Source organism: Bubalus kerabau, chromosome 23 (genome assembly GCF_029407905.1).
Source record: "Bubalus kerabau isolate K-KA32 ecotype Philippines breed swamp buffalo chromosome 23, PCC_UOA_SB_1v2, whole genome shotgun sequence".
Classification (NCBI taxonomy): domain Eukaryota; kingdom Metazoa; phylum Chordata; class Mammalia; order Artiodactyla; family Bovidae; genus Bubalus; species Bubalus kerabau.
Window position 1 is genome coordinate 38342841 of NC_073646.1, and position 12576 is coordinate 38355416.

The 12576-nt window shown below is 50.5% G+C and overlaps 1 protein-coding gene across 5 annotated transcripts in view; it reads right to left on the minus strand.

Annotated features, from left to right (window-relative positions):
• TRRAP (transformation/transcription domain associated protein) overlaps positions 1–12576 on the minus strand; it is a 90365-nt gene that overhangs the window by 39242 nt on the left and 38547 nt on the right. For 3 of the 5 annotated variants that reach the window (XM_055562505.1, XM_055562506.1, XM_055562504.1), the window contains exons 29-39: positions 12154–12275; positions 11661–11831; positions 10203–10271; positions 5898–6017; positions 5542–5661; positions 5016–5180; positions 4738–4919; positions 4373–4571; positions 3811–3939; positions 2011–2277; positions 670–876 (exon numbers count right to left, since the gene is read on the minus strand). In XM_055562505.1, the coding sequence (XP_055418480.1) occupies positions 670–876; positions 2011–2277; positions 3811–3939; positions 4373–4571; positions 4738–4919; positions 5016–5180; positions 5542–5661; positions 5898–6017; positions 10203–10271; positions 11661–11831; positions 12154–12275 (1751 nt within the window). Of the gene's footprint in view, positions 1–669; positions 877–2010; positions 2278–3810; positions 3940–4372; positions 4572–4737; positions 4920–5015; positions 5181–5541; positions 5662–5897; positions 6018–7607; positions 7629–7757; positions 7812–10202; positions 10272–11660; positions 11832–12153; positions 12276–12576 lie in introns of all 5 variants that reach the window. The other 2 variants (XM_055562503.1, XM_055562502.1) reach the window with 2 other exon arrangements.

Consider the following 12576-nt stretch of genomic DNA (forward strand, 5'->3'; position numbering starts at 1 on the left):
GTCAGGGTGCCCACCCTCCACCAAGTCAAAAACGCAACTGTAGAGTTTAGTCAGTCGTCCGTATCCATGCTTCCACCTCCACGGATTCAACTAACCGCAGATCATGTGATATTACAGTACATGTTATTGAAAAACATCTGCATACAAGTGGATCCACACAGCACAAACCCTTGTTGTTCAAAGACCAAGTGTACTTACAAGAAAAATGTTGTCTTAGAAAAAAGCGTATACCTAGGATATATCCACTGAACTACAGCACTTTCCATGTTGTAAGGCCACACACATACTCATGCTAATCTAGAGAAGAGAAACACCTTCTCTGAAAGATGAGGAGTGGGGAGTGTCTTGCTCAGTCGTGTCCGACTCTTATGCGACCCCATGGACTGTAGCCCACCAGGCTCCTCCGTCCATGGGATTCTCCAGGCAAGAATACTGGAGTGGGTTGCCATTTCCTTCTCCAGGGGATCTTCCCAACCCAGGGATCGAACCCAGGTCTCCTGCACTGCAGGCAGAGGCTTTATCCTCTGAGCCACAAGGAAGCCCAGGGAAAGATGAGGACAATCTCATTATTGCAGAAAAATGAAAGACGAGGGAAACTTCAAAGCAAATGCCTGAGAGCGTATCAGCGTCTGCTCTGAGGCCCCCACGCCCAGCCACACACATCCCCACCTTGAAGTGCTGCACGATCAGGTGCAGGATGTGGACCAGCTGCGGGACCGTGTGGCCCTCCTCCACGATGATCTTCCTCGTCCAGTGGGTCAGCATCTGGTGCCCGTCCTCCATCCGGGCCGGCACCGCCGGGGTCAGGATGGCCATCGCCTGCCTGACAATGGCGCGCGCTTCCATCGCGTGCGCCTTGAGGAGACTGTGGAACACCTGAGACAGGCGGAGATTCTCACGTAAGCATGGAGGCTTTAACAAGCGAGATGGAAGTAGTCACTCAGAAACAAGGCGTTATTTCTGCAAAAATAATCTTTAAACAATTCCTTGAGGCTCTTATTAGGAAAGCACGTAGTAGTGACTTTGTCTTTCATTAAGTTTCGATCTGTGAAAGCGTCTGCGCTAATGTTTTCTGAGCACCTAGTGTGTGCCTGTGCTGGACTAGGCTCAGATGGTAAAGAATCTGCCTGCAACGTGGGAGACCCAGGTTCGATCCCTGAGTCGGGAAAATCCCCTGGAGAAGGGAATAGCAACCCACTCCAGTATTCTTGCTTGGGAAACTCCCACAGGCAGGAGCCTGGCGGGTTACAGTTCATAGGGTTGCAAAGAGTTGGACACGACTGAAATGCACACAAAGCGAGCCCCAGCGTGACCAGCACGGAGTTTCGAGGGACACAGGTCATGGACAGGCTGGAAACAATAGGACCTGCTGAACCCGGGTGCCTGGGAGAACGACAGGGTGTCACAGACACCCCTGGCGGGTCTCTGGCCCACGGAAGTTCCCAGGAGGGCGTGGTCAGAGCAAACAATCAAGGGTGACTCAGGACAGGATGAGAGCCACCCCTGACCAGTGGCTCAGTGGGACAGACAGGCTAGGTGCTCAAGCACAGGATCACAGCGAACTCTGACACAGACAGGGATGAGCTCAGTCAGAGTTACGGAACTCATAAGCAGGAGAAACCCAGGCTGCGTGACATCAAGGCCCAAACCCACTGAGCAACACCGGGAACGTGCTCGAGATGGTCCACCCAGACAGGGTCAGGAGACGAGGATCCCCGAGTACCCGCTGTCTGTCCGCAGCTAACGCGTGGGCTGGGCCCTGGACAGACACACTTTCAGCGGCAGGCAGAGGAGCAGGAGGTGGTCGAAGCAGACACCGTATTGTTTCAAAAGCAAGGCTGAGAGGAAGGAGCATATAGAGCAGGAGTGGGAGGAAGGGCGGGAACAAATCATGGGGGAGGAATCACTGTCCCAAGACGACGGCAAGAGGAGCATCTGTAAATGCACCGGGGAAGATGATGAACCAGGAGGAGGCTGTGCGTGCCGAGGGGGACGGGGCCCTGCCGGTACCTGCAGGACGATCTTCTTGTGGATGGCGAACTTGGCGATGATGTGGGCCAGCAGCAGGTGCCCGCTGTACTTGCAGGCGGGGTCCACGCAGGCCTTGGACAGCAGGCAGGGCCACGCGAAGGTCATGAGGCGGCGCAGCTTGCTGTTGCGGTTCTTGTTGTTGTCGTGGATGTGGTGGGGCGCGTGCTCCACCAGCAGCGTGGCAAACTGCAGCAGGTAGATGCGCAGCGAGTCCAGCATGTCTGCCTGCTTCTCGGGCTCCAAGACCTGAGGGCATGGGTGCAAGGGGGCGCTGCTGGTTCTGCTACGCCTGCCGCACAGGACACACGCGAGTCTGCACATGCACACACGCTCTAGACACACACCTCCCAGGAGCACGCACGAGTCTGCGCCTTCGCACACACACACACACGCTCTAGACACACACCTCCCAGGGGCACGCATGAGTCTGCGCCTTCGCACGTGCACACATGCTCTAGACACACACCTCCCAGGAGTACTCACAAGTCTGCACCTTCACACACGCACACACATGCACACACACCTCCCAGGGGCACTCATGACTCTGCGCCTTCACACATGCACACACACTCTAGACACACACCTCCCAGGGGCACTCACAAGCCTATGCCTTCACACACGCATGCACACACACACTGTACACATACCTCGCAGGGCACTCACAAGTCTGCACCTTCACACATGCACGCACACACACACACACACACCTCCCAGGGGCACTCACAAGTCTATGCCTCCACACACACACGCGCACACACACACACAGACACACACCTCCAGGGGCACTCACAAGTCTATGCCTTTGCGCAGGCACACACACACACACACACACACACACTCTAGACACATACCTCCCAGGGGCATGCCACAAGTCTACGCCTTCACACACAAACACACTCATACGTGCACACACACTCTCTATACACGTAACATTCTGCTACCTCTGTACCTCCCAGGAGCACTCCACAAGTCTACGCCTTCACACGTGCACACATACACACACTCTATACACAAACCTGCCAAGGGTCACTTGACAAGTCTACACTTTTACACACACACTCACATGCACATACCCTCTATACACATATCGCTCTGTACCTCTGTACATCCCAGGGTCACTCGACAAGTCTACACACACACACACACACATGCACACTATACACAAACCTCCCAAGGGTCACTCAACAAGTCTATGGCTTCACACACACACACACACTCTCACACTCACACCCACATACCCTCTATATACATAATATTCTGCTACCTCCGTACCTCCTCAAGGGTCAGTTGGCAATCTACTCCTCCACACACACGCATACACACTCACTCATAACACATGTACCCTCTTACACACATAGCGTTAAGCTTTACGGGGATAGACTCAATGACGTCACATCAATTTTCCTTTATTATGTACAGATTACAAACTTGCCAAATTTATTTCAGTGTTGAAGAGGGAGCAGGCATAGACACTGGAACACAGGGGGCAGGGGGGTCCAAGCCCTCCCACACAGGGGAATTCACGACCGAGTTTCTCAATTTCCAAGTAACTGAGTTATTTTTTTTCCTAGTCAATCATTAATTACTAACTCGTTTTTTAGTATTATTAGAAAATATTACCTACTCCCCAATTCTCTATTCTTAAAAAAAAAAAAAGTTACACTTTTCCATACAATCAAGGTTCGTGACGTCACTTTATTGCATTGAACCCATCTCACACACACACACACACACACACACACACACACCTCCCATGCTATGCATGCTTCGTGACGTCACCTTGGTAATGAACACACTGGTGATGCTCTCGGGGTTATCGCCTTCTGGATTGGGAGGTCCTAGGAGCTGCTCTCCTTCCCCCTTCTCAAAGCTGTATAAGAAAGCAGGATTCAAGATATGCTGCAGAACCTACAAAAAAATTTTAAAATGAAGGAGAAAAAAAACAAAGCCAGGCTCTGTCTCTCTCACTAGGCAGAACCAGCTCGGTCATGCTGCAGCATCCGGGCAGAACTCGGTCAGGGGTGCAGCTAGCAATTTTGTCTTTCCTTCCAGTGGCGACTGCAAAGGCAGGGTAACAACTTGAGGAAAAGAGCAGACTCGTTCACTCTTCTCACCTCAAACAAGTTGTTTTATAAAAGCAAAGGAACTAACACCACTCGTCAGCACTGGTTCACAGCTGGACCTGCCTCACGTTTCTCAACAATGAAATTTCCTTCCTAAACAGCCCAGACTGCTCTTCTAATGCCAGGAAAGACACAGCAGACCATGGGCAGAGTCCCCTGGCTCCCGGGAAAACGAGCTCAAGCATCGTGGATTCTCTTGCAGCAACGGAGGGACCCACCTTGGCTTTCAGCTCATCTCCAAAGTTGGGGTCATTGAAGTCCACAAAGCGAAAAAACAGGGCCCGTTTCTGGGCGATGTTGTAGTTTTGGGGAATCTCCTCCTCCATGTACTCCTTTAGGAAGGTCATGTTGCAGAGGAAGCGACCCGTGAAGGCCCGGAGCAGCTGGAACAGCAGCTCGATATCTCCGTAATTCTTCCTGTGTGTTCAAATGAGAGGGCCATAACTGCTGGGACATCCGACCTGCCCTCCAGCTGCTCAGAGCCACAGCCCATGCTCTACAGGCCATGCCTACACACACAGGGACCCCCGCGACCCATGCCTCAGGAAGAGCCCACGGGGCACCGGACCCCGGATGCACCTACTTGCAGTAATTCAGCAGACAGTAGGCCAGCAGCTTGGGCTCCTTCCAGTTGGTGGCCGCCATGTTCTCCTTCCGGTGTCTTTCTTGGAAGGTTTCACTGACCCACACGCGCCTCAGCTGGCTCACCAGGGAGTGCTGACTGGCTAGCCAGGAATCCTCGTTTTTAACGATGATACTGATGATCTGCCAAAGAGGAGACGGTGAGGACGCCAGCGGGGCTCTCCCTGCATCCCGACGGCACGTTCAGGGCACCGGCCGTGTGGCGGGGAGCCGCACTACCTTGACGGCCTGGAACTGCAGGTCCAGCCGCAGCGTGCTGGTGCTCGGCGAGCCGGGGCGCACCGCGGTCTGGGTGCCGCCGGGCAGCAGCAGTGTGATGAACCGGTTGGGGTTGGCCGCCAGCACGTCTCGAAGAGGTTTGGCATCTTTGTGTTTTAAGAAACTCTGGAAACAAAACAAACAGCTGTTTTAAGCTAATCAAAGCCCAAAAACTATTTTATATTTTAGATGATATGAACTCTAAGGGTCTTCCTAAATCTCTTGAGGTAGAATAAAAAGAGAAAAAAAGACTACAAAAGCACTCTCTTTAGAAAGTACTTTTTAGACACTTGGTTTTGATAATTTGAGCAGCTCATTTATCCATTACGATCAAAGTCCTCCAAAGAAGGATTCCCGGACCTAAGCTTTTCTCAGCAGGACACGACGTTTCTAATGCTCAAATTATATCAAAGAAAAATAAAACCTCAACAGTAAACTACAAATTTCAGACTGTCGAGCAGCACCCCAGTCCCAGCCCGGCTCCCACCATGAACATCCGGCTCCACTGGGGGTCGTTCAGCGTCGCCTCCATCATGAACAGCTCCACTGTCTGCGAGGGGTGGCGCGTCAGGAACTTGATCAGAGGTTCTCTGAAGGGACTGCCAGCCTAGAAGACACGTGGTGAAACCTGCACTGTCCGGGGCTCTGAGGTCTCTCTGGTCCAGCGACTGCCCACGGCTCCGGGTGCGCCTTCTCCCCTCGTGAGTGGACTGCACGCGCCGCAAGCCAACACGAACACCCCACACCTTCCTCTGCTAGATTAACCCAGCTGTAGCATGACACCAAAAACATTCCCCGTCAAAGACCCAGGAAGAACAAAATGAGCCCGAGCTTGGCCTTTACCTCAATCAACATGGCCCGTTCGGTTTTCATCACGACCTCTAGCAAAGGCTTGACCAGAGTCTGGGGCGCAGCTGGGATCAGATGAAAAAGGTTTATGATGGCAGAGCAGATTTTCATCTCCTAATGGAGAAAGCCAGAAATTAGAAAACAGGCCAATTAGTTGCGCCAGCCAGAAGCATCAACCTCATACAGACCCTGCTGGGCTCTACAACGTTTGCAAGGCTCGCCAACAGAAGCAGAGTTAACATGTAAAAAGCCACAGCTTGCCAACCTCAGCTTCCTGCTGTGGCCGGAGGAAACGGCCTGCCCTGGGCTCTGCCAGCGAGGGAGGGGACCGCACACCTGGTCATAGTGCCACGTCCGCTTGCACGCACACTGACCAGTGTTGGGAGTGACCTCTCGGGCCTCCGAGGTGAGCCCCCCTCGGGGGCAGGGGCTCGTGCCCGCGGCCTGAGCATTAGAGTCCCCCACGTGGCTGTGACCTCATGGGGTCTCCCCAGTGCAGCAAGTTCTGAGGGCACAGACTTCTTCTGCCCTTAAAACTCAGCCACAAAGTCCTCAAAACATATGGGAAGTCTTTACCCCGGAAATTAACTATCAGCGGAAATAAATGACCGGCTGTGGGACTAAGAGTTTGCCAAGCAGGCCTGAAAACAAAGCTGACAATCTGCTCCCCAGAATCACGTGCAAAGTGGGCTGCTCGGCGACCAAGCCCCGTCACCCGCCTTTGCGTTCTCGCCGTCAGTTCCCACGGTTTTGGGTCCGCCAATTCGGGCCACAGGGGCGGAAGATGCCCTGATGTCCCTTGTGGGTGGGGGGCGCCAGGCACCCAGACCCCACTGCAGTAAAATGGGGATGGTAAGCGCCAGTCAGGGGCACCGGGTCCCGGCGGCAGTGGAGAGAGCGCTCAGAAGGCCTCTTTAAGCCGAGAGGCCAAATGTGAGAGGGGTCAGAAACGAGAAGCATCAGCTCAGTGTCGCCCCCGGCCTCCCCTGGAGTGCCCGTCTCCAGTGTTTCTGAGTTTGGGGGCAGAATAAGTTAGTTCGATCCTCAAATTCGAATAACCTTCTAACAATGGCACTTTCCTCTTCAAGGTGTTGGTTTTCAAAGCCCTGTCACAGAACCACTGCTGGCCTTCGCGTCACCACCGGGAGGGACGGCAGGAACGACAGGCGTTACCACCCCCACTTTACAGAAGAGGCCAGCGCGGGGCTGCGCCCCCGTCCCAGGCCATAGCGCTGGGCCCACCTGAGGGCGCTGTGCGCGGCAGACACACACGGGGGACGGGCGCGGGCAGGGCCATGGAGGCAGCTGCTCAGTCAGACGTGTGCAAGAAGGACGAGAATGCCTCCCAATCTCTGGCAGGCCTCCTGCATTCTTTGCGGTGTCTCCTCTCAAGAGGCTGTTAGATGTGTGAGTTCATACAAACGGTATGAGAGCAAAAACCCGAGGGAATCAGAAAAACTGAGATGTGGCGATTCTAGCGTGTAGGAAACAAAAGAACTTAGAAACCGGCTTAAAAAGGTCCTAACGGGAAACATGCGTGGCCCCCGGACAGTTCACGGCAACGGTGGGACCGATTCAGGCCCGCCACAGACAGACAAGTACGCTCACTGCACTCAGGCACGACACTCCGTCCACCACAGAACCACGAGTCACGGCAAAACCAAGGACGACGACAAGCCCTCCTGCACCTCCACTGGTTCTCACCTCTACCCCTTCCACGGCAGGCTGAACCAAAACAAAAATCACAGCATGAAGAAAGGCAACGCAAAGGTAAACACAACAGAACAGAAAAGGAAATATAAACTGTTCTTCACAGTGCAAGTCACAAACTGACTGTTAATAGGTTGTTCTCACCTCAAACTGACAGAATGGAGACAAGGAGCATCTCCCGCACTCTGAAATGCTCTCCTGAGGATGGGGAGGAAAATCATCTTTTTTCTATTCATGTTATTTACAGAGAACTTCCCGCACACTCAAAACACAGTCAGGGTTGTTGGGGAAAACATGACAGTGAAGACAATTGTCAAGAAAGCACACAACAGTTAACAGATGCGCAACAGCAAAACATACACCTTCCACCCTTCAGATGTCAAAACAGCTCTTCCGATGGTGTCACGGGGAGTGCGCTCTTCCCTAAATTTTACAAACAAAGAGTTTTGGAATTCTTGTCCTGGGGGAGAAACTGTAAGACTTTGCTGTATGCAAATACATTTAAAAAAACTGTTTTGTTTAGAATCAGTCATTCAAGATTTTACGTGAGGGCTAAGACATTTAAAAAAAAACTTGCCCCGCTGAAGCTGGGGCTTAATCCCTATCAGTCAGGCATGTTTCAGGCCTGCACACTCAGAAGAACCCACAGGCCATGACACCACCCACTGGATGGACATCTGGGTTATCTTGTGAAGTGAAGCTGTGTGCCTGGGCACATGTGTGTAACAGGTGGTCACGAGTTCTCCCCCGTAAGTTCAATGCCAAACAGGCAAACGTTCCTAAGGTGGTGATAATGCAAAGCTCGGCTCATCAGGGGTAAAGATGTCATGGGGAATGACTATTTTTATTCAACTTTTAGCACATCGTCAGTTACAATTTCTCAGCTGGGCAATGTTATTTGGAAATCCAACCAAATAAACTGCTCCTCAATCTGTGGAGCACCCACTGAAAACCATCAGGGTTCAAGAGCAGAAAGGAAGCTTCGCTCTGGGCTCACACCAGAAACCACAGCCGCTCTGCCTTGGACCCCAAACACCGTGGCCCCCGAGTGCAGAGCCATGACTCCCTCAGCAGTGAGATGCTCTCGGGGACATGCTCACTGCTGAGCAACAGGCTTTAGCAGGAGCTTAGCCAACTCCCAGTACCCATGGCCCCAGCCCTTGTGCAACTGGCCCCCATCGCATGTAAGCTTCAGTGAAACTTTGTGGGATCTTTTTGATCTAATGTAAGTCGTTCATCTACCTGCTAGGGCTCAAACGTTTATTGTAAAATTGGCTGTAAGTTTCAGAGAATTAACAGCTAACTGTAAAAGCAAATATAAAATTTAGAGCAAAAACGCAGCTCTCATCTGTATAGAGGCACTCGTGCCTACTCCCAAGAGCTCAGCTTTTTCAAACACACTCCGCGATTCCCCCATGAGGATTTTCTGGGTTTTTTTCACCTATATACATAAACAACAAACCTTCAAAGAGGTTATGGATGGTTTGACACTTCTAAAGAAAGTTTAAAATCCTGGTTCAGTTTTGCTTGTTGGCTGTTTAGAAGCAGCAGGAAACAAGACTCACAGAAAAAGAACACCTTGACACAGAATGGTTAACACAAAGCATAATAAAGCCAAAATAAAGAAAATGCAAGCTGGGATGAAACACAGCATCCAACGAATAGGCACAGGAGCATGGAACACCACGTTAATGATGCCTCTGCAGAGCTCGGGAACCCCTCATCGGGGTACTGCTGCAGTTCCACGGGGCGGAACAGAAGCTTGTGGAAACAGCTCACCGAGAGGACAGACATCAACTTAAAAGATATTTTAAAACAGTATTAACATCTGTGAATAAGATTAGAGTCAAATCAGCAAGAAGCATTCATTTGTAACAAATTAAATCTTTAGCGACCCACGTCGGATCCTTTAAAAGATTTAAAGTGAAAGTGAAGTCGCTCAGTCATGTCCGACTCTTCGAGACCCCATGGACTGTAGCCTACCAATTTAACTAGAGTGGTTTTCACTCGAAATTGTAAAAAATTATGTTTTGAAGTACGGGCCATCTGGCCTTTGGGCAAACAACGGGGGTGGGGGATTCAGACCTCGATAACACCTGTGCCAGGACTCACGTGATGCTTCATCACGTTCTCCTCGGGGCTTGGTGAAGGCCTAAGACCTCTGCTCAGCTTATGAGGCAATGAGGGCGGAAAGCAGTGGAAACAGCAGCTGAGCACTGTGCTCCCGTGCAAACGACAGCTGCCAAGAACCGTCCAGAAAGTACGCTTTATTCACTTTAAAGAAAAGCTAGTAAAAGTGAAATACTAACATGTCAAGCTTCCCAGGATTCTCATCAACAAAAACATCGTGTTAAAGTGAACAAAAGGGAGATTTTTTTAAAGAAACACAAAAAGGAACGTTCAATGATTAAGAGAAATAAAAGCGAAAATGTAACGCTAACAAAATATGTGTAACAGGTTACATGGACTAGAGTCACACACAACTAAACCTCTGACCGGGATTTAATTAAGAGCATGGCTCCGACGTTCGCATCACTAACGGCAGTGCCCGGCGGCGGGGCTGCCCCCGGAAACAAATGAGTCACTCACATTTCCGTCACTCCTCTGGCCCCCTTTGTGGGTGAGGACCACCACTTCCATCCACTTTCGCAGATGTTGCTGTTGAAAAAAAAAATACAACCTTAGACATTTTTTTCTTGACAATGGGAGCATCTCAATTCCAAAATAGGTGAAAACCTATATATGATCAATTCCCAACCTACTCAACGTGAGAACGGCAGTGTTTCTCATTACTGAAATAGTGCAGCCAAATGAGTGATGAGTAACATGTTTTCTTATGTTCTATAAACAGGAAGGCTGAATTTACCCTGATACAGCAGGAGATGTCCTGCAACCGGTCATTCCAACAAGAGGACCTGTATTCCTGTTACTCTGTGCTGTGGCGGTCCCCCAAGTCTGCCCGGAGCCAGCAGCCAGGCTAGGTGTCAGGGCAGAGACGTGACCAAGCAGACGGCACCCCTAGCCTGTGGAGCTCTGGTTTACAGCAGGGGAAATGAGATAAAACTCAGGCATCTGCCACGTGACAGGAGCAGGAACCAGCTACAGGAGGGCTCCACAAAGGCGGCCAGGCCGGAAGCATAGGGAAGAGTGTTCCAGGTCATATGCGTGTAGACTGGTAGGTACATATCTATATCATATATGGAAGCTTAAAGGGAAGGGGCCTTGCAATTTGGAGAATTCACTTACATTACACTCTACTATTAGGGCATCACTTAAAAATTTTAGGACCAATCAATTCCCAGTTAGGTATTTGGGCCATGGTTCATTTCTTTGGTATCTATAGACACGAAGAAACCAGCAAGTGAAGCTTAGAAGCTGCATAAAAACATGCATGTTTGCAGTAACGTACTGCAAAATCGTCAAGTTATTTATAAATGTTTATTTACAGAATGCAAAATGAAGTTAATAGCTGAAACTCCTTCATCTGTTTACTCCTCGGGTTTAAACACTCTTCAAACAGATCTTTTATTTGCATAGCTATTTCCTTGCTAACTGTAAAAACTCAAAAGGATTTCTAAAGCCCTTACAAGTTCTTCACTGCATCACTGTCGACAAAGGCCAAAGACTGGGAACAATCAGGACGGTCACCAGCAGGGAAAGAAGCAGTAGAGTCTGGCACGTCCCCGCCACGGGAACATTATGTGGCCATAAGACAAGGATGAAGAGGCACTTCGCATACCCATCTGAATGATGGGATGGTAAATATAAAAAGAAAGAAGGATGGATGGATCCCACTTCCCTTTGTGGGACGTAATCGAAGAGACGTATGTCCCATGACAAACGGGAACCACCTCTAGAAGGACACAGGGGAGACTGTTCCCGCTGGCTGTCTCCCGGAAGAGGAGCTGGGAGGCTGGAGGGCGGGGATGGGAGGGAGGCTGTTCACAGTACACCCTCCACACCTTCGGAGCTGTAAGTCATTTAAGTGTGTAATTCACTTTTTAAAAAAGTTTAACCTTTCAGGTTCATCATACACGTCTGGCTTACCATCATTTGATCACAAAATTTATCATTGAAGGAGTTTGGGAAGAGCCTGGTCACCGAGGTCAGACGATTGACGACGTTGAGCGTCAGGCTCCGATAGTCACCCAGCATCATCAAAAGCGGGCGCATGTGAGTGTGGATCTGGTCTACTTCTATGGTAGCACCTTCTAAAAACTATTAACAGAGAAAGGTTAGGGGGGAAAAAGATACCAGAGTACAACTCATACTAACCAGAACTCACAGTCAAGTCTAGCTGCAAGTTTCTGCTTTGCTTGGGAAAATGCAGTATTAACCAAATATATCCCACAAGTTTATGACAAAATGAGGAGGAGTGGGCATTCCTGTTTAATTTTTCAAGAGTTCAGGATGGCTATGAAACAGGTAGAGACGCTATTACACTCCAGGGTGGGATGAACCACAGGCAGACTCCCGAGATACAGACAAGGTCAACAGGACGAGCTCAGTGTGGAACTCCCACCCACCCAGCCCCACTCACCTTCCTCATGCAGGCTTCTCCGGCCTCCTGGAGCTCGCTGTTGGTTGAATTCAGGGCTTTGAAGAGCGCAGCAATGATCTTCTCTCTGGACTGAGGAAGATAATTGCAGGCCGCAAGCGCATCTTTAGGGAGAGAAATCAACACGATTTTCATCATTCACCTGAAAAACGTACAGCAACATCCTCGTCTAAAGGCTTTATCAACCAACAGACACATGGGTCACTAAACTTCTTTCCTAATAACCCGGCTTTCTGCAAGACAAAAGAACGTGTGGCCTTCTACTCACAGGGTCACTGTTATCCATGAGTGACTACTATCTAACAAGGTAACAGCCTGCCAGAAAGCCCACGATCAGTCTTACTGTCCAGATAAATGGAGGGGTGAAAACAGGGGTGAAGGGGTCCCCAACGACACCCTGCCCCC